General features: G+C 44.9%; 1 protein-coding gene across 1 annotated transcript in view; it reads left to right on the top strand.

The window, feature by feature from the left end:
* The window catches only part of Mboat1 (membrane bound O-acyltransferase domain containing 1), a 101,961-nt gene extending 81,987 nt beyond the window's left edge, over positions 1-19,974 (top strand). Inside the window, exons 9-13 of the mRNA XM_050142384.1 lie at positions 5,187-5,290; positions 8,552-8,616; positions 11,160-11,292; positions 14,775-14,926; positions 18,696-19,974. Coding sequence (XP_049998341.1) covers positions 5,187-5,290; positions 8,552-8,616; positions 11,160-11,292; positions 14,775-14,926; positions 18,696-18,816 — 575 coding nt within the window. The 3' untranslated portion in view covers positions 18,817-19,974. The remainder of the gene's footprint in view (positions 1-5,186; positions 5,291-8,551; positions 8,617-11,159; positions 11,293-14,774; positions 14,927-18,695) is intronic.
* The last annotated feature ends 249 nt before the right edge of the window (positions 19,975-20,223 follow it).

Below are 20,223 nucleotides of genomic sequence, written 5' to 3'. Positions count from 1 at the left end.
CCATTTCCATTCAGTTTAATTTAAGGGGTGTTTGTTGAGCACCAGGCTTTGTGCTAGGAAATGCCTTCTGCATCTCGAGACTGTGGCTTTTTGTGGGATCACAGACCTCTTCATCACCTGGGCAGGAGGCATCAAGAGTTGCCTCAGTGGCATAATATGTGCTTCAAAAGCCTATCTCCACCCCCTCCCCTGATTCTGCTGTTGCCTTGCTAGTTAAAAATGCTGCCTTCTTTATTACTTGAGTATCTAGGCATCTCTATCTTGGGTATCTAGTATGTGTTTACCCATGCAAAATAGTTAATGCTTTTTCTTTGCTCTAACCTGAATACAAACGTGTATAGGTGTGTGTGTGTGTGTGTGTGTGTGTTGAGGAGGAGTGAGGATGTCTTTTTCCCTTTTACTGCATTCTCTGTTTCCACTTACTTTGCTTTCTCTCTTCTCCCCTACCCTTTCTGTTCCTACCTTTTGTATCTCGGGGCTTTAGGGCCGGCTTTGGACTAAATCAGCTGCAGATTTAAGGAGAAAAAAAAGGCCATTCCATGGCCTTATGGGGAGAGTCTGACACAGGTGGGTGTGGTTTGTGCTGACAGGGTCGGGGTGGGAGGGGTAGCAGGGAAGAGAATGTCATTCTGCACTTTAGGAGAACCCCGGAGACTTTTGGAATGTGGACGTGTTTCCTCTGGGCAGCTTTCTCTGTGCACCGAGCTCTTTTTCTCCCCATTTGCCTCTGTCCCATCTTTTATGTCTTCCTGGTTGTTTAGTGGAAACATTTCATTAATGGCTTTGATTTGAATTTTTTTTTCCAGTTTTGATTCCACGGGCTGGTCTGAAATTAACCTTTGTATTATTTATGAATTTAAGAAGCAATGAGTAGTCCATCGGGGAATATTTAAATTGCTTAACCGAATAATTGTTTTATCCAGCTCTTTAAAATGCCATTTACATATAACTGATGTACTAATTATAAATTTAATCCTTAAAGCTGGCCTCTCATGGATGTCAGTTCCACTGTGCTGTGTTAGCCTTGCTCTAGTTACTGTTTATATAGAAATAATAAATAAATAAATAAATAAATGTAATAAATAATAAAATTACTTTCTTTGTACTTAACATCCAACTCTAAGTGCCCCCCCCAACCAACTGTTACTAATTTAAGAGGCTCAACTGTTAAGCTGTGTTCTAAGGACCAGCTCCAACCAACTCATCAGGGTATCCTGATCAGTTTGTCTGCCATAGTAGGTTACATCATGCGTGTAGAAAGGAAAGCCGGTTTGGGGCTATGAGTCAGGACCTCACTCTGGCTGCTCTAGGTCATGATGGAATCTTAGATAAACTTCTGCAGAAAGCGCTGTGCAGAGCAGGGAATCCTGACTCTCCAAATAGGGTGATTCTGGGAGCTAGCTACCTCACAAAGGAGTGCTCAGCCTTTGAGGATGTGGAATCAGTTCTGGCCTTCAGATTCGGGCACTGCTTACACTGGAATGGTCTGCACGTTGAACGGACACCTCCAGTCTCCCATTCCCATTAGCAGAGGCCATTATGATAAAACTGGCGACGACCATCATCTCTTGAAAGCTTCCCGGATGGGTCCTGGGTGTGAACTTTGTCCACTTTCAACAGCTTCTTCATCACAGGTGCCATTCTTACATTGTTGAAATAGGAGCTGCGGCAGGGCTGCGTCCCCAACACCCCGGCCGCTTGGCTAGCTCATGCCCGAAATAACAACACACAAGCTGTATTCATTTAAGAACTGCTTGGTCCATGAACTCTAGCCCTTACAGGCTAATTCTCGCACCTGGACTAGCCCATCTCTAATGATGTGTGTAAGCATCCCAAGGTGCGCTTACCGGGAAGATTCTAGCCTACGTCCATCCTGGTCGGAGTTTCATCGCGTGTGCCTGGGAGAGCAAAGCAGGGCCTCTGCTCCAGAGAACAGAGCTGTAGAGTCTGTCCGGGAGCAGAGCAGAGTCTGACCTCACTTCCTCTTCCGCCCAGAATTCTATTCTGTTTACTCCTTCCATCTATGTTCTAAACTATGAGGCCAAGCAGTTGGTTTATTATAATTAACCAATGACCTTCCTCCATCATTACATCTGTTTGATCCTTAGGGGACAGGCTTCTAGAAGTTAGTCACCTCCTCTAACTTTTGCATTTTATGCTGCTGATGTTGAAATAGGAGCGGCAGGGCTGCGTCCCCAGCACCCCGCCGCCCTCATGGCTAGGTTATGCCCGAAATAATTACACGGAAACTGTATTCTTTCAAACACTGCCTGGCCCGGCTAGGTCCAGTTTCTTATTGGCTAGCTCTTACATATTGTTCTAACCCATTTCTAATATTCTGTGTAGCCCATGAGCTGGCTTACCAGAGAGGATCTTAACCTGCGTCTGTCTGGAGTGGGAGCATCATGGCGACTCTCTCTCAGCTTCTTTTTCCCATAATTCTGTTCTGTTTTCTCCACCCACCTAAGGGTTGGCCTATCAAATGCAAATGGGCCTAGGCAGTTTCTTTATTAATAAGAAACTATTCCCACATCATGCTGAGCCTATCCTTACTGACCCTCCTAATGCTGCCGTGATGGGAGATAAGAAATACTTGAAAGGTGTGGGGTCCAGACACCCAGAAAGGTGTGTGGTGGCTTATCTTGATGGCCAGCTTGCTGGGATTGAGAAGCATGCAGGTTATTGGTACAACACACTTCTAGGTGTGTCTGTGTGGCCACTTCTAGAGATAGTGAGCTGAGGGGCAACTCCGTTCCTGCATGCTGGCAGCACCAGACCTAGGCTGAAGGGACCGAATGGAGACGGAGCTAGATGGACACGGGAATCCTTGCTCTTTACGCTTTCTGAGTGCCAGGATGTGACATGCTCTACCACACCCACCTTCCCTACAGTGATGGATTGCAACATCTGGGCCTGAGTAAATCTGTCCCTGCCTTAAGCTGTTTTTACCTGTGTGTTGTGAAAAATCTGACTATCACAGATGATGACCAGGGAAAACACGCATTCATACACACGATCACTGCTTGGTTCTTTCGGCTCTGACTCGGAGTGGTAGGCACAAAACTAAAGGAGGAGACAGGAAGTTAAGAATTGCTTGCCATAAGCCTGGCGGTGCTGGCACACGCCTTTAATCCCAGCACTCGGGAGGCAGAGGCAGGCGGATCTCTGTGAGTTCGAGACCAGCCTGGTCTACAAGAGCTAGTTCCAGGACAGGCTCCAAAACCACAGAGAAACTCTGTCTCGAAAAACAAAAAAACAAACAAACAAAAAAAAATTGCTTGCCATGGGCTGTACAGCTGTGATTTTAGCTGTCACCTAGTTGACATCTGTCATTCATAGGTTTGTTTTCACATATATGAAACCATGAGGCCCCTTTTCGGGCAACTGCTTTCTTTGTTTCCCTTTTCTTCTCTACTGAATTTCCCTCTAAAGGAGAGAGGATGGCATGGGGCTCTGTCCTTTTAAATCCTGTCTTCTATGAGAAACCAGATAGTTTTCAGTTGAAGCCAAGCCTAAGATAAGCAGCGTTAAATCATCAACTATGCCAAAAATAGAGGAGATAAACATTGAGCTGCTCCCTCACCCCCCCTACTCCCTCCCCATCCTGGGGATGCAACCCAAGGACAGTGCTAGACAAATGCTCGACCACTGAGCTCAGAGCCAGCCCCCCCACCTGGAGGATGCCAATTCCCTTTCGTGTGGCTGTTCTGAAGGCAGGCTCCTCTCCAATGGGCCTGAGAGCTGTCTGCATTTGGACTTAAACCTTTATGGGCGAATCCTCTCGGACCTCCTCCAGTCTAGAACTGGAAAGGGCTTTGATTTAATTAGTGTGAGTCACTGGTGACTTAATTTCTTGAAGAGCATATTCTAACAGAATTTGGAATATGATAAAGGAGAAAAGTAGTCTCTTGGTCTTCATCATAACAGCGAGGGCTTGTCCGGACTCTAGCCGGTTACAAAACACCTCATTACGGCATTGATTCGAGGTAGATTGTTCCTTTGAGGGCCATTTTCTTGCAATTTAGTTAAGTAAATCAAGATGGAAGCAGGGGCTTTCAGAATGACTTTGTGAGTTAGATGGTTTGCTGTTTTCTTTTCTTTCTTTCTTTTTGAGCCAGTAGTTCAAGCTGGTCTTCATCTTCCTCCATAGCCCAGGCTAGCCTTATGTTTGCTATGCAGCCCAGAATAATCTTACACTCTTGATCCTCCCTTCCCTACCTCCCAAGCTCTGCTCCCACACACTATCTTAGATGTTCATCACTGTGGCCCTGTGTGGCTTCCTCTGGAGCCAGCTCCCAGTTCCCAGCTCAGCTCAGTTTGTCATAAACTTTCTTTAGCTGCATCTTGGGTTAGCTCATCAGCCCCTTCATGTAGCCTGTCCAGGTTAAGCTCCTGTTTTCTTCCAGAACGGTCTCTCTCCTGACATAGCCCACTACCCTTTAACACCTGAGATGGTTAATGTTGCTGGTCCCATTGGAGGGATTTCAAATCACCTGCAGCGCTTAGCAGAGGCTTGACCTGCCTGAGTGTAAGGGGCACCATGGTCTTGGGTCCTGGACTAAATAAAAAAAGAGAAAGTGGCCAGAGAGCCAGCCAGCGTTCCACTTCTCTCTGCTTCCTCAGTGTGACCAGCTACCTCCTGCCCCACCATGCCTTCACCATCAGGAGCCAAAATAAGCCTTCCTTAAATTACATTTGTCTCAGCCAGGGGGAAAGTAACAAATCCCATGTGTTATATCTTTAGTGATAACCCTTGGTCCCCACCGTGTCCCTTATTGGCCTTTACTTCTAAGCAGCGGTGTGTTTGCCTTCTTCTCTTCCCCTACACTCTGCCAGCCACTGAATCCCGCTACTGACATCTTCACGCCATTTCTTCACCCCCCCCAACCACTGAATCCCACTACTAACATCTTCACATCATTTCTTCATTCCTTGATGCACCTCTGTCCATTCTATGGACATCCATTTTAGCAAGCATTCAGAGGCTACAGAACAAATGAATAGAAACCAAGGTCACCAAACAGCCCAGTTTATAATGGTGCCAAATCCTTGTGTGTGTGTGTGTGTGTGTGTTGGCACATTTTCCAAGAAGCTATCGAATAAGCATCCAGTGTGTAGCTGGACAAATGTTGGCAGTCCTTTAGAGACCTTTGCCTGGTTCCTGACGTTTTGTCTTAAAACCACAGCGGACGCGGTGCACAATGCAGCTGGCTTTGGGTTCAGCGGTGTGGATGCCGATGGGAATTTCTGCTGGGATCTGCTCTCTAACCTGAACATCTGGAAGATTGAGGTGAGAACACTGCGCTTCTGGAAGAAATGGCCACAGTGAATACAGCAAGGAGTTGCTTTGAGTGTGGGAGTCCACAGTCCTTTGTCGGGGTGTCTAGGAAAGCTGTTTGGGGAGATGCCTGGCCCCATATTCTCCTCACCAATTGTATTTCTGATTATCGCCCTCTCCCCTCTTCCTCCTCCACATTATCATCATTTTTCTCTCGGGATACCTTCTTTCTTGACACTCTCAATGATTCAAGGAAAAAATGATACCGAAAATTTGTAAAAGAGCCAGGAAAACCTTTCTATTGTTTCATTCTTGTTCTACCAACCAGAAAGTGAAAATGCCATTTTCTTTTCTTTGCATTTGACTTGGATTTCAATCCAGAGTGTGGACCAGAGGCTTGTGCCTTTTGACTTACACATGCTTGGCTGTGGGTTATTTATTTTTTTGGGGGGGGGAGGGGAGCAATTTTAATTAATTTTATTATTTTTTTTTAGAAGAACTATCCCAATGCACACCTTTTAGGTCACTAGAATAGTGTGTCTTTCCATCTGTCTTCATTCTTGGACCACAGTTCTCTTTGTGTCTTTGGAGACAGACATGGTTCCCTTCAAACTGTACTCTCTCAGTGTGTGTACCTTGTTTGCAGTAGCACAGACCAGCACTTGACTGCCAAGCCACAGAGCCTTTCAGCCTAGAGCAGTGGAGGAAGGGGAAGCTTCTCATTGTGCAGCGGGAGCGCCAGTCCCCTAGTCAGCCCACGTAGGGTGGCTCTTAGTTTTTGATTTCCATCTTCTCTGGTGCAGACAGGGAGAGCAGGAAGACTGGCCATCTTCCACCCACATTTCATGGAAAGCCGACCAAAAGGAGCCACCCAGAAAACCACCATCTTCTTCCGCCTGAGACCTTCTGCATTTGGAGGGCCTCCAGGGGGAAGGAGGCCTTCGTTTCACCTACCAAAATTTATAAGGAGGGTTATACTTCCTCCTCCCCATCCTTCTCTTCCACCTCTTCCTTTTCTTCTTCCTCCTCGTTTTCTTCCTCTTCCTCCCCTTTCCCCTTCCTCTTCCTCCTCTTCTCTCTTTTCCTTTCTGTCTTCTTTCTCAGCCTCTTCTCCTTCATGTCTTCCTCCTTGCCTCCTCCTCTTCTACTTTGTGCCTGTTCCCTCACTAAATTACATCATATATTCAATTTAAATTCATTGTGCTATTTGATGCCTCAGCTTTATCAGATTGCATAAGCAATGAGTCTCAACTATGGGGGAGGGAATGCTGATCTTTAGATTCTAGAGAATCTGAGGGCTCCTTGGGTCAGAAAGCCCTGGCAGATATGGTTAAAAGAAAAAAAGTTCAAATTTAGAACTGGTTCTGAGTGAGCAATTTGCCCCATTCCAGTAAACCACTTCTTCAATAGGAAGTTTCCAGACATCATAAGCACCTTTCTCATTCTTGGAAAAACCTGTGAAGACTGCAGTTGTCAGACAAAGCCCTAGGGTTTAGGGACTTCGCTCCCTTGGAGCACTATAGGTCGCTGTCCTTCAGAGCTGACCCCCTTGGTTTTTAGTTGCCCATGAATTTACCCCAAGTGTGCACCAAAGACGGAATCCTTTCATTTTGGATGTGTGCTTGGGGTCAAAGGCTGATATTAAGTTACATTGTTACTGAAGAGAAAATGAGAACACTAATTTCCATTGTATTTGGTGTGGGGCAAGAACAACAGAACAACAAGGAAGTCTGGTTTAGTCACAGTGCTTCGATGCCGTGTTTTATAGCAGCCAGCTAGCTTTGCAAACAAACAAACTGGGTTTAGCAATAAAAAGTCAATAAATAATAGCTCTCCTAACAATCTGTCATGCATCGTCTGTCATGTTACCTATCATTCATCTGCCCATCTCTTTCCCTCTTATCTTTTGGTCTATTATCTATCATTTATCTAACTGTCATCTATCCGCATCTATTTACCTGTCTTACAGCTTCTATTGCTGTGATAAAACTCCATGACCAGAAGCAGCTCGGAGAGGAGAGGGTTTATTTTAGCTTCTCCTTCCACATCATAGTCCCTTACTGGGGAAATTCAGTGCAGGAACTCAAACAGGGCAGGAACCTGGAGGCAGGAGCTGATGCAGGGACTATGGAGGGATGCTGCTTACTGGCTTGCTCACTAATAAATTTCTCAGCCTGCCTTCTTATACATCCTAGGACCACTTGCCCAGGGATGGCACTGCCCACAGTGCCCACCACTCCCACACTAATGATTAATGAAGGAAACAACCTATATATCTGCTTATAGACAATCTGTTGGGGTCATTTTCACAACTGAAGAGCCTCTTCCCAAATAAGTCTAGCTTGTTTCAAGTTGACAAAGAAACTAAGAATCATACGACCTATATATCTATTATACCATTTATCTATTGTCGTCTGTTGTCTGTCCAACCTATGTTCTCTCTCATTGGCCTATCTGTATTATCTGTCTATCCTGTGTCAGGCCAGGCCATCTTGCAGCTATATGTCATCTATCTTTCTAGCCTATTCTCTCCTTTCAAGCTCATTACATTAGGCAGGTGTGTGGCCTACACAGGGTTTCTTCTGACTAAAGATTTTCTACAGGAAAAGCTACACTTCTTGTTACTCTTTGAATGAGAAAGCACGGTTCGTGGCGTATTGGGGGCTGTCTTCTTTGGCAGTCGACTGACTTACACTATTGCCAGATGGGTGAGATTTCTTGATCTTCTATTCTGTATTGTGATCCCTCCATGCATGAAGTCTCTTCCTATTCCAGGCAAAATTGGATGCAGCTGGGACTGTGAGGCTATTTATAGAAATGACTGTAAAAGGCTGACCTAGTTTGCATGTGGTCACTTAGCACAAAGATAACGGTCTCATTTAATTTGTCCCCAAAGGCCCACCATCATATAATTAGACTTTCCCTGTGGTAAATCCCCTTTTGGAGTAGTTTTAAGACATTTGACTTTTTTTTTTTTTTTTTTTTTTTAAATCAGAGCGAGAGGGCATTGACAGAATTTCTCCCTCAGTTTTGCTCTAATGTAAAAATAAGTTTTGAGCAGACTTGCGTCGCCAAGCCAAGGTTTAGCTGCAAAGTAAATCTTACAAATGCCAGAAAATGTTACTGCCGGTGGCAGAACAGCTGATTGACTGAACTGTGCGTAATCCTGCTTGAGATTCACATCAGCTGTGGAGGCAAGGGAGTTCTGGGCGGGACTTTCCCTCGCTCGGGCGGTTTTAAAGCTAACGATAGGCCTTGTTTTCTTGTTTCTAGACTGCTACGAGTTTCAAAATGTACTTAGAAAACTGGAATATTCAGACGTCGACTTGGCTGAAATGGTAAGGGACACCGAACGACCTTGTTTTTCATGGCAGGGATGCGCTTGGGGACTTCCTCGGGGAGCAGCAGGTGCCTGCCAGTCATTCATGCCATCTGACACGTCGACAGTATTGTCCCCATCTTATAAATACAAAAGTAAGAGTGCTGAATCGAGAAGATCCCGGCATGTGCCTGTTTGCTCCCAGAATGCGCATTATTCAGCTCCACACACTAGTTTGTTCCTTGTAGCAGCCCTGTGAGATGCTATTAGCTGGATTCCTCTGTTTTATCGCTGAGGAAAGTGAACAGAGGGGTTACATGGCATGCCCAAAGTCACAGATCTGTGAGTGACAGACACGGCCAAAGGTCTGTTCCCGGAACAAGGCTTTTGACTTCCCTGCTGTTTGGCTTGATACCCAGGAGAGTCTCGTTTTCAGATATAAGGAAGTCAGTGTCAACATCAAGTCCCGTAGGAGAGCTGCTGTTGTCCCTAGCTCCGAGAGCTCTACAGTACCCCACATGCCTGGATTTGTACTGGCATTTCTCTGACCTGTTTCTATATGTGTTCTAAATTTAGAAGCATATACTTGTTAAAATAATTATTCATTGGAATGCCGAACTCCACTTTGTGAACACCCTTGAACCTGCAGGCAGCATGGGAAAAGATAGGTTTTGCTTTTGATGAGCAGGGTCTTTCACAAATCCGAACCCTGAGGCAGAGCTAAAGAGTTTCAGCTGGGTGATTAAGTTTAGACTGGCCTTGCAGAGGAGCCAAATTCACTGCCTATCACCAACATGGAGTAACTCAACCACCTGTAACTCCAGCTCAGAGGGATCCAGTGCCCTCTTCTGGCCTCCAAGGTACAAACACTCATGCGTACAAACCCCCACGCAGATGCATACATGATAATGAATCTTTGAAGCTATTAAAGCAAAACAAGCACCATGTAGTAGTTCTTCAAATAAAGCTGATGTGAGGCTCCCTCAAAACTGCCACTTCCTGCAGTTTTGAAATTCTGATATGAACATGATTGTTTATAACCAATGTTGCATGCAGTTTTACCACCAGCCTTTCTTTCTTTCTGCTGAGTAGTTCCGGCATGCTAAGAGTCATACAGTTTCCATTAGGAATGCACAGGACAAGATGATTAAGAATGAAATATTTCACTCATGCAAAAAGATACAAAGAATTGAGAAAAATAAAAAAAAAAGCGCATGCCTAGTTCTTCATGTCAAAAAGAAGTCTTACCAAGAGCAGAGTTTCAAGCCTGTATTTTTCTTACAAGTTGCATTTGTGTTCCTCTTGTGAAATGGAAATGAAGCCCTGAGTCTGGGTGTCAGTCAGTTACTTTTGCTGGGCAGTGGTGGTGCATGCCTTTAACCTCAGCACTCGGGAGGCAGAAGCAGGCAGATCTCTGTGAGTGTCCATGGTGGATTCTTGATACCTGCTGAGTTCACTGTTGCCTTTTCTACTGGGACGCTGTCACTTACTAAAGAATGTAGTGGCCCCGTTGACTGCCATTGGCAATGCGTAGCCTGAGTTCTGGGGAGAAAGTCCCCTCTCACTTCCTATCACTAATTTTAATTTTGGCTCAAGAAGAGCCAAAGATCTTCAGGGATCCAGCTGACTTTTCTCTTAGCTTCTCACGGCGTAGGTCCCACACTGAGCATCTCATATCCGAAAGCATGAAACCTCAAATGTCCCCCTATCTGAAGCCTTTTGAACACTAACATGATGTCCCATGAGGAAAATCCCCCGTCTGCCCTCACGGGACAGATGGCAATCAGAACACACACACACTAGAATATTGGATGACTCTTCATTCCGGTTGTGTGTGGAAGGTGTATGCAAAACACAAATGACCTTATGTTTTAGACTTGGGTCTCAATACCAAGATAACGCATGTGTATATGTAAGCATTCTGAATTCTGAAAAAAAAATTCCAAAATTGAAAAGACTTCTTGTCTCAGACATTTAGGGTAAGAGCTACTCAACCTCTATCTTGATTTAAAATTTGTCGGGCTCAGAGCAGATCCTCTAATTTCTCACTAGAGTTCCTACCAGAAAGATAAAAAGGGTTGTCACGTTGATTAGTCAGGTGGCATGGGGGCCTGGTTGGAAAGATAAATTAATGTCGGCTAAATGAAGATCATTTCTACAGATGCTTATCTGGCGTTCGGGCATTTGAATGCCATCGGCACTCATATTAGTGCCTCTAGCGGATTCGCCCTTTGGTGGAACCTGCTTCTTTAAGGCAGGAACTTGAGTTGATAGAGACCACTGAGACCTTTGTTATAGTAGACCACGTGATGGGGCCCAGGCCATCTAGTCTAGTGAGGTTAAAACTGATAGCAGAGCCATGAGCCGCGTGGCTGATAGTGTTCCAGGATGCCAGAGAAGCACAGGCTGCCGGCATTTCATTGTAAGCTCTTGCTAAGAGTCAGGCAGGCATCTCTCAGAGTGGCCCTGAGAACTTCCACGTGGTCGGGCCCCAGAGAGGTGCAGGTGGAGGACATTGCGGTGTTTGCACCGGGGCTTTGCAAGTCCTTCCTCTCTTTGCAGTGTGTGCTACGAAAGGGTTCCCTGGTACCCTACTGTGTTCACCTTCGCCCTGTCTGCTCTGTGGCATGGCGTTTACCCTGGATACTACTTCACGTTCTTAACTGGAGTCCCTGTCACATTGGCAGCTAGAGCGGTAAGCATCCTTCAGCTGGTGGCACTTTTCCTCCAGCAGCCTGGGGTGTGTGTGTGTGTGTGTGTGTATGCGAATGTGTGTTTGTGTGTGTGTGTGTGCTTGTGTGTTGTTCTGCTTTAAGCAGGGGTTAGTTGAAGGTTGGGGTTGTTGGGAGTGACTTTTTGATGTTGAGCGATAAGTTCCCCCATGGAATACTTTTTATTTTCTTTTCTTGGAATGATATTTGGAAAAATCATAATGTATATAAACTTCTTATTACAGAAGTACTTCAATGTACAGGGATTTGCCATTGTAAAAGTGATTAATGGACTCGCTTGCAGAGAGTAAAACAATAAGAATTTTATGAGCAACAGATTACTCCTTTGAGAAACGAACACATTTCTCATCACTAAAAACTGGATGCACATGTACAGATGATCATGTTTATTAATTAATGCAGGTTCTATCACACTTCAGTTTGCTGATACCCTGCTTAACGTCCCGTGTCATTATACTAAGCCTAGAAGACATTCATGGTGTCTCTGAGAAGTCAGTGAGGTTGCAGCCTCGAAACTGCATCTCCTGGAGCCGGACCTAACCCCATATGTCTGTTATAGTCAGCATACAATTACTGTCTTAAGTACAGTGTTTTAGGTTTAGTTTAATCTTGTCTTTTGTTGGTGGTTATAGTCTTTCTTATTTCAGGCTCCAATGACTTTCATTGTGCTATATGTAAATTTTGCTATTTACTCATTTTGCCTGATTATGTGTGTGTGACGGGGGGCTGGTGGGTGTTTGTGGGTGCGTTTGTGATGTGTATGTGGAGAACAGAAGGCAGCCTTGGGTGTCAGTTCTCAACTGGCACCCTCTTTTTTTTTTTTTTTTTTTTTTTGAGACAGAATCTCTTGCTGGCCTGGAACTCAAAGCAGGCTAGGTTGACTGCTAATGGGCCTCAAGGTTTTGCCTGTTTCCACTTCCCTGGTACCAGGACTACAAATGGATGCCATGATGTCTGGCTTTTGTGTCTTTTTATTTTTAATTTTAAGTGCTTCTGGATATTCAGTTCACAACGGGGTTATCTCCCGAGCTTGTGCTATTTGCTCATTCTTCAGTGCAGTTTTCTATGAATATTTCAGCAGCTCTGTCACATGTCAGTGAGTGTATAGGTGTCCAGATACCACAGCGGATAAGACAAGCTCTCCCCTGAAGGTTCGCCCTTTACTTAGATTAGATGAAGTATATTAAATTCTTACATACGAACAAGGTAAAAAAAATTGCCATTCCTGCTAATTTCCAAAATTCTAAATATTAAACACATACTCAAGAACAGATTGCTAGAACAAACTAAGAAATAAAGGTCGGCGCTTTGCTCGCTGATGTATTCAGAGTTCGTGCGTGCCTTAAGTATCTTTGCTCCAGAGGCCTCTCTGGCTCAGACTTTGATTTCTGTAGATCTTGTCTATTGCAGCCTTGCAAACTGTTTTCACAAGTAAGTTAGGCGGTGGATGGAAAGGGGGATGGACAGAGCAGAGCTTCTAGTTCTTTCTAGCGAGAGAATGAACTCCGCAGTCGTGCCGGCCTAGGCTTCTGGAGGTTAACTACTTAGTTATTAAAACTTTTGTCCACTGCCCAGCGTTTCTGAATGAATGGAACCCCAGACTCTGTTCTGAGGAGGTGAGAGTGGAGGAAAAGGGTTGTTCTTGTTGGGGGGAGGGGGGGAGATGTCTTTGTTTTGCCTTACTTTTATTTTGAAACAGAATCTCCTGTGGCTCGGGCTATCCTGGAGCTCCCTACGTATCCAAAACAATGACTCTGAACTTTGGATCCTCCTGCCCCCACCTCTGGACTTCTGGAGTGCCGGGATAATAAATCTATGCCATCATGCCCAGTTTGAAGAGATGCTGGGGACTGAGCCCAGAGCTCTGTGTATCATAGACAAGTAATAACCAACTGAGCAAACCTCCACAAAACTAGAACAGGCAGACAAGCTCACTCTCCCCTAATTACCTAAATTCATTGAAGATTAATATTTATGGACATGACAAAAAGTCTACAACAGATAACACCAAAAACAAAACAAACAAAAAACATCAACCTGGCTAAAAATTCACCAGTGCCACTAAGAATATAAATGTAGATACATATAAATAGAAAAGGCTTTTGAAGGCTCCGTGCCAAGTTCTTTTTTCTTTTTCTTTTTTTTTTTTGGGGGGGGGCGGGTTTGGGAGGATGGTTAAGACAGGGTTTCTTTTTTTTTATTTTTATTTTTTATTGAGAAAAGGAAAAAAAAAGTTTCCACCTCCTCCCAGCCTCCCATTTCCCTCCCCCTCCTCCCACCCTTCTCCCCCTCCCCCCACTCCTCTCCCCCTTCCTCTCCAATCCAAAGAGCAGTCAGTGTTCCCTGCCCTGTGGAAAGTCCAAGGTCCTCCCCCCTCCGTCCATGTCTAGGAAGGTGAACATCCAAACTGGCTAGGCTCCCACAAAGCCAGAGCATGAAGTAGGATCAAAACCCCGTGCCATTGTCCTTGGCTTCTCATCAGTCCTCATTGTTCGCCATGATCAGAGAGTCCGGTTTTATCCCATGCTTTTTCAGTCACAGTCCAGCTGGCCTTGGTGAGCTCCCAATAGATCAGCCCCACTGTCTCAGTGGGTGGGTGCACCCCTCGTGGTCCTGACATCCTTGCTCGTGTTCTTCCTCCTTCTGCTCCTCATTGGAACCTTGGGAGCTCAGTCCAGTGCTCCAGTGTGGGTCTCTGTCTCTATCTCCATCCATCACCAGATGAAGGTTCTATGGTGATATGAAAGATATTCGTCAGTATTGCTATAGGATAGGGTCATTTCAGGTTCCCTATCCTCAGCTTCCCAAGGGACTAACTGGGGACATCGCCTTGGGCTCCTGGGTGCCACTCTAGTTTCAAGTCTCTTGCCAACTCTAAGGTGGCTCCCTTAACTAAGATATGTGCTTCCCTGCTCCCCTATCCAACCTTCATTTATCCCAATCTTCCTGTTTCCCCAAGTTCCTCCAATCCTCCCCTTCTCACTTTTCTCTCCCCGTCCCCCCTTATCCCCACCCCACCCCACCCCCAAGACAGGGTTTCTTTGTGTAACCCTGACTGTCCTGGAATTGACTTTGTAGACCAGGCTGATCTTAAACTCACAGAGATCCTCCTGCCTTTCCCTCCTGAGTGCTGGAATTAAAGGTGTGTACCATCACCGTCCAGCTTTGTGCCAAGTTCTTAAACTGTTTTTTTTTGGGGGGGGGATATATATATAATATATATATTATATATAATCACATATTTACACATTATACACACATACGCACATACATACATAAATGCCTGTAATAAGAAAAGCTATAGTGGGGTTTTGGTTGAAATTGGAGCTCAGATGGTCGGATATGCTCTTCGGCCTGTGTTCCCGTGGTCCTACTTCTTGTGTGTGCAATGGAGTGGAGGTTGTTTATGTTTTCACTCCTGCATTCTACTTCTGCCTTCTTGCAGATGAGGAACAACTACAGGCATCACTTCCTTTCCTCTAAAGCTCGGAAGGTTGCTTATGACGTGGTTACCTGGGCCACCACTCAGTTGGCTATCTCCTACACAGCAGCGCCCTTTGTCATGTTGGCAGTTGAGCCCACCATCAGTTTATACAAGTAAGTTTCTATTGGTCTTTGTTGATGCCTGCTGCATTTATCTTCTTTTGACCTCAGAGCTGGTAAGCTGAATCAACATACTAACGAATTATACTAAGAACTGCTAGGTGTGACTTGACGGGGAAAATGCCTACAGAAGCTGTGAGAGGAGATTACTGTGGCAAAAATGCCAACCTAAGCTCCAATACCTGAGGTGATGGTTGACAAGACTCCCTTAAGTCATCCGTAATGTTGTGAAAGGGCTCCTGTGGCTGTGCATTCAGAAGGGATAGATACAGAGTACAAACTCAGAGGATTTTCCCAGCAAGGTAGTACACATCTGTAATCCCAGCACTTGGGAAGCAGAGGCCGGAGGAGCTTCAGCCTGGGCTGTGAGGTCTTGTCTCAAACAAAGGGCTAAAAAGGAGCCTGTAAGTCTGCTCCCCCAAAGTGTGAATATCCTACCCATGGCTCCTTTTCCTGAGAATTAAAGTGTTGGAGAGTTGGATCCTCTGAGGTAGAGCAAGGGTAGGCATTTGGGTGTCGCTGTTGGTTGACTGAGTTTCATAGCCTGCAGAAGCACCTTGTGCCCTTTGCTAAGATCCAGTGCTGGTGTGTGTGCATGGGGATTTATATTCCCAGATGTGCATGATGGCGGGGGATATGGCAACCAAGATTTTAGGAAAAGGTATATCAAGCTTGTATTTGAAAGACTATGCTCCAAATGAACTATGACCTATAGTCATATACTTTTATATTTCATGTTCATGTTTAATTTTTTTTCCTTTATGGAGTGTTTGAGCCGTCGGCCTTGAAATTGTGTAATGTCACCATGAAAGGAGGCTAAGAATTCCTCAAGCAGCCCTGTAAGGAGTGGGTGCGGGAACCGAGTGAGGGGCATGCAGAGGACATAGACCAGTACTTCTAACCAGCAAATGCTAGCATGTGTTATTTAGTGGATGACGTGGGCCTTTCCAGATTAACTTTTGTGTGTGTGCATGAGGGAAGGTGTGTGTGTATGTGTGTGTATGTGTGTGTGTGTGTGTGTGTGTTTGGTACCAGAGGTCAACCTGTCAACCTTGCTTTCTAAGGTGGGGGCTGTCATTTGGCTCATTTATTGAATAATGAGCCTTAGGGATTCTCCTGTCTCCACCTGCCTCGCACTGGAATGACAAGCATGTAATAAACAAGCACATACTTAGATTTTTAACATGTGTTCTGAGGATCAATTCAGGTCGTCATGCTTATGTTATGCTTAATAACTTGACTGAGCCATCCTCCCAGTCCCAGGGTTAATTTTTTTTAACACAGTCTGGTTATAAAGAGTGACTTAGAAATGAACAATGCCGTGTTGATGCTCAGAGAATGGTACTCCAGCCATGAATGATGTTTAGGCATGTTGATGCTTTAAATTAAAGCAACCAACATCTCTGTTTCCCAGGCCCTGCTTCTCTTTTCCTCTCCCAAGTGTAAGACAGAACTGCCCCTGAATGCCCTTATTCTGAAGCCTGAGTGTTTCAGATGACTTTTCATGTTGAAAGACCATATTTAACCCCACATCCAGAGCTCATGTGGAACTTCCTCAGATTATCTATTCATCCGGTCATATTTTGGCTAAGCCTAGAAAGGTGATTATTCTGACTCCACCCCTGCGTCCCTCCTGCAACCCCCAAACCCTGCGCCAGAACTGGGATTACAGGTGCATATGGGCATATTCATATATAGGGCTTTTCTTTTTTTTAAATATATTTTCTGGGGATCTAAGCTCAGGTCCTCTTGCTTGCACAGCCAGCCCTCCCTCTCTAGCTCTGACTCACTCTAAAGAGAGCCGCTAAATCTAGTAAAGGGAAATTCACATGTCATGGCCATTTAGACAAGGTGAGTGTAGTTGCCTTGCAGATCTGTAGCTTGTTTGGGGTTAAGTTTAGTGGCCGCAGTGAAAGACAGCTACGTACAAACTCATTTCCCAGATGCTCTCCATCTTTAGTATTTATATTTCTGATCTGCCTTGTGCGAGACTGTAGTTATTCGTTTTTTATTCTTTTGACTATTTTGCTCTTTGCGGGGGCCAACCACCCAGCTCCCAATAATACTTAATGAATGCCCAAGTCTTAGCGTGGCTTGTTTCTAGCTAGCTTTGCTTAACTTAAATTAGCTCGACTACCTTTTGCCTCTGGACTTTTATCTTTCTCTATTTCTGTATACCTTTCTCTATTTCTTACTCTGTGACTTGTGTGGCTGGGTGACTGACTCCTGGAGTCCTCCTTCTTCTCTGATTCCTCAATCTTTTCTTCCTTCTTGATCTTTTCCTCCCAGATCCTATTTATTCTCCTATCCTTCCTTCCTTCCTTCCTTCCTTCCTTCCTTCCTTCCTTCCTTCCTTCCTTCCTTCCTTCCTTCCTTCCTTCCTTCCTTCCTTCCTTTCTTATTCTCTCTGCCTGCCAGGTGTATCCTTTCTCCTGCATTGATGTTGGCCATTCAGCTCTTTGTTAGACCAATCAGGTGTTTTAGACAGGAAAGTAACACAGCTTCACAGAGTTAAACAGATGCAACATAAAAGATACATTAATGCTCTTGACTACACCACAAACATTTTTGGAAACCATTCCTCTTGGTAAAGGTGGAGCAGCTTAGGATAGATCTGAGTGTTTGGTCTTGTCACTACTGAGGAATGTTACATGCATCAGCTATGAATCCCTGGTCTTTTAACTGTTTTTTCTTTAATCTTTAGAGAACGCTGGAGCGGCTAGGGATACAGCTCAGTGATGGAGTGCTTGCCTAACACATAAAACCCTAGGTTCAATCCTTACCCCATCAAGAGAAGGGGGAGGTGTGTGTGTGTGTGTGTGTGTGTGTGTGTGTGTGTGTGTGTGTGAGAGAGAGAGAGAGAGAGAGAGAGAGAGAGAGAGAGACAGACAGAGAGACAGAGAGAAAAAAAGAGAGACAGAGAGCAAAAGCACAGGCAAGCAGTGTTGAGGGAGTCAGACTAAATTATTCGTTTAGCCTTTCTAACAGATCTGGAATAGTTATGCTGACAGAATCAACTTCTATTTACACATATTTATTAATGGTTTGTGCTCAGTGTTTACCTGGCATTTACACTGTGCCAATGACAGTCAACATTGAAGTAAAACTTCGTTCTTATTAGTTTGGATAGAACTTCTTTTCAAGCCCTAAACAGAGTTTTCAAGATACAGACCCTGGAGCGGTGAAATGGCTAAGCCCCTGGTGTGTGAACCCAACAACCTGAACTGAATCCGTGGAACCCAAGCTGGAAGGCGAGGACAGACTCCTAAAAGTTGTTCTCTGACCTCGCATGTGCTGTGGCACCTCTCTGCAAACCTCCCCACAACAAATCATTAAAAAACACCCCAAAACCTTAGGATCCTTCTGGTTCCTGAAGTAGATCAGAATTCCTCCGTCTTGAGAAGTACATGAGAGGTGAGGCTGTGCTTGCCCTTAGAGGACAGAGTGGATGTCATGGGCTCTGTTGTCCTCAGCTTTTGAACAGCAGAACTATCTGGTTGCAGATGGTTCTTTTGGTCTGGTCTGATTATGTCAAGGGGGCAGCACTGTGTCTGTCCATCTCTGCCTCACCCAACCTTGTGGTTTCATCCATCCTTAGCCTCCTTGGCCTACAAAGTGAGGAGCACATGGCAACCCTGGGTCATTGTGACTTGCTACCACTCCTGCCTCTCCTTGCCCCCACTGAAGATGACGTCATCATGTGTGTTGTATGTTTTTCGTTTATGCCCGTTTTGAAAGGCAATTCTTGTGTTTCTACTTCTAGGTCCATGTTCTTTTTCTTACACATCGCAAGTCTGCTGATAATCCTTGTTCTGCCCATCAAACCACGCCAGCCTCAAAGGCAGCCTCAAAGTACAAATTCTGTAAAGAAGAAGGCAGACTGATACCCACAGAGAGAAGCTGAATGACAGAATTGCGGAACGTTAGGAAGACACGGTGGACAGACTTGAGGGTTCTCCAGTGACTCAGAGGATATGTTTACATGTGTTCTTTTTTTTTTTTTTCACTGCAGGGAATATTTTTATAAGTCTTTTTTGTTTGTACAGCTAAATCACCATGTCTAGCTTTGTCCTCATATTTTACAGGGCCTTTTCAGTGACAGGGTGGAGAGCAGGCCACTGGGTCGGCTCTTCTGAAGTCATTCCCACCTGCTGAAATCTGGATGCATGGATCCAGGCACTGCCTCTAGCACGTAGGAGGTGTCTGCTGAGATGACTCGTCCTAGATTTCAGAAATCAGAGCATTCCCAGGCATGATTTCCCCCTGGCAACTCTAAGACCCTTGGATGACTTACGGGGCTGTGGATACAGCTCCTACGCTCAGAAGCCCTTGGTGGGAAGTGATGATGGAGGGATATTTTCAGGGTGTTAAAAAAAAAACCAAAACCCTCCACTAACTGGGAAGATTAACCCTGAATGCTTGAATGGATTGGTGTGCCCTCAGACGGGCTGCGTCATTTCCCCCCAAGAATGTCTCGTTCCCTTTCTTCCTTCTGAACTGAGCCAAGACTGGAAATCAGAAAGTTTCCTGCCTGCGTGCCCCAGGAGCTGGGGAGGGGATGGAGGCTACTGGTTTCTAGTTCACCTGCTTTGATCTGCTGGACTTGACCTACGTTGGCCCCGAGAAGGCACCCAGACACTGATCCTGTCAAGGGTGGCAAATGCCTTTTCAAGGAATAATTGCTTTCAGTAGGTAGAGGCTCTCTTTTCTCCCTGCATATCCTGGAAGTGTCAGTGATCATGGCCGGTGTGCAGACATGAGCTGATGTTTGTAATGGATTAAATCCAGCTATATTTTAGGAAGCTGCAACTGAATGACAGGGCTCTACTGTCTTTAACATGAATGTGCTGTGGCTCCGATCGGGGATTTCTACTGGGTAAAATAGTCTGTATGAAAGAAGGAAACATAATATTTATAATGTGGAAAATAATAATAATGATAATAATAATAATAATAAAATATATGCTTCAGTGATGTGTGCCCAATCAAATGGCCTGGTAGCTGAAAATTTGTTCTGATCAGATGATAAAAAAAATTAGTCTCTCACTGAATAAATAATATATTTCTATTTAAAGAAATGACTCCTTATGGAAGAATTGTTTCTTGTTTTTGTCGACTTGTGTGTGTTTTCACAAATGTGTGCACAGCTGAAGTCGTCTTTGCGTTAATTCTAGCACTTTAGCATGGTCGGTGCTCACCATGTATGTCAGGAATGGGGACGGTATGATTTCTTATCTTCATTCATGGTGTTGTAAGTATGACTTATTTCCCTTACCAAGGAAGGGACTGTG

This window comes from Alexandromys fortis, unplaced genomic scaffold, assembly GCF_014885135.2.
Source record: "Alexandromys fortis isolate MF-2015 unplaced genomic scaffold, M_Fortis_MF-2015_v1.1 scaffold_5, whole genome shotgun sequence".
Lineage (NCBI taxonomy): Eukaryota > Metazoa > Chordata > Mammalia > Rodentia > Cricetidae > Alexandromys > Alexandromys fortis.
The sequence above is the reverse complement of the archived record's forward strand: the minus strand, read 5'-3'. Positions and strand labels throughout refer to the sequence as shown.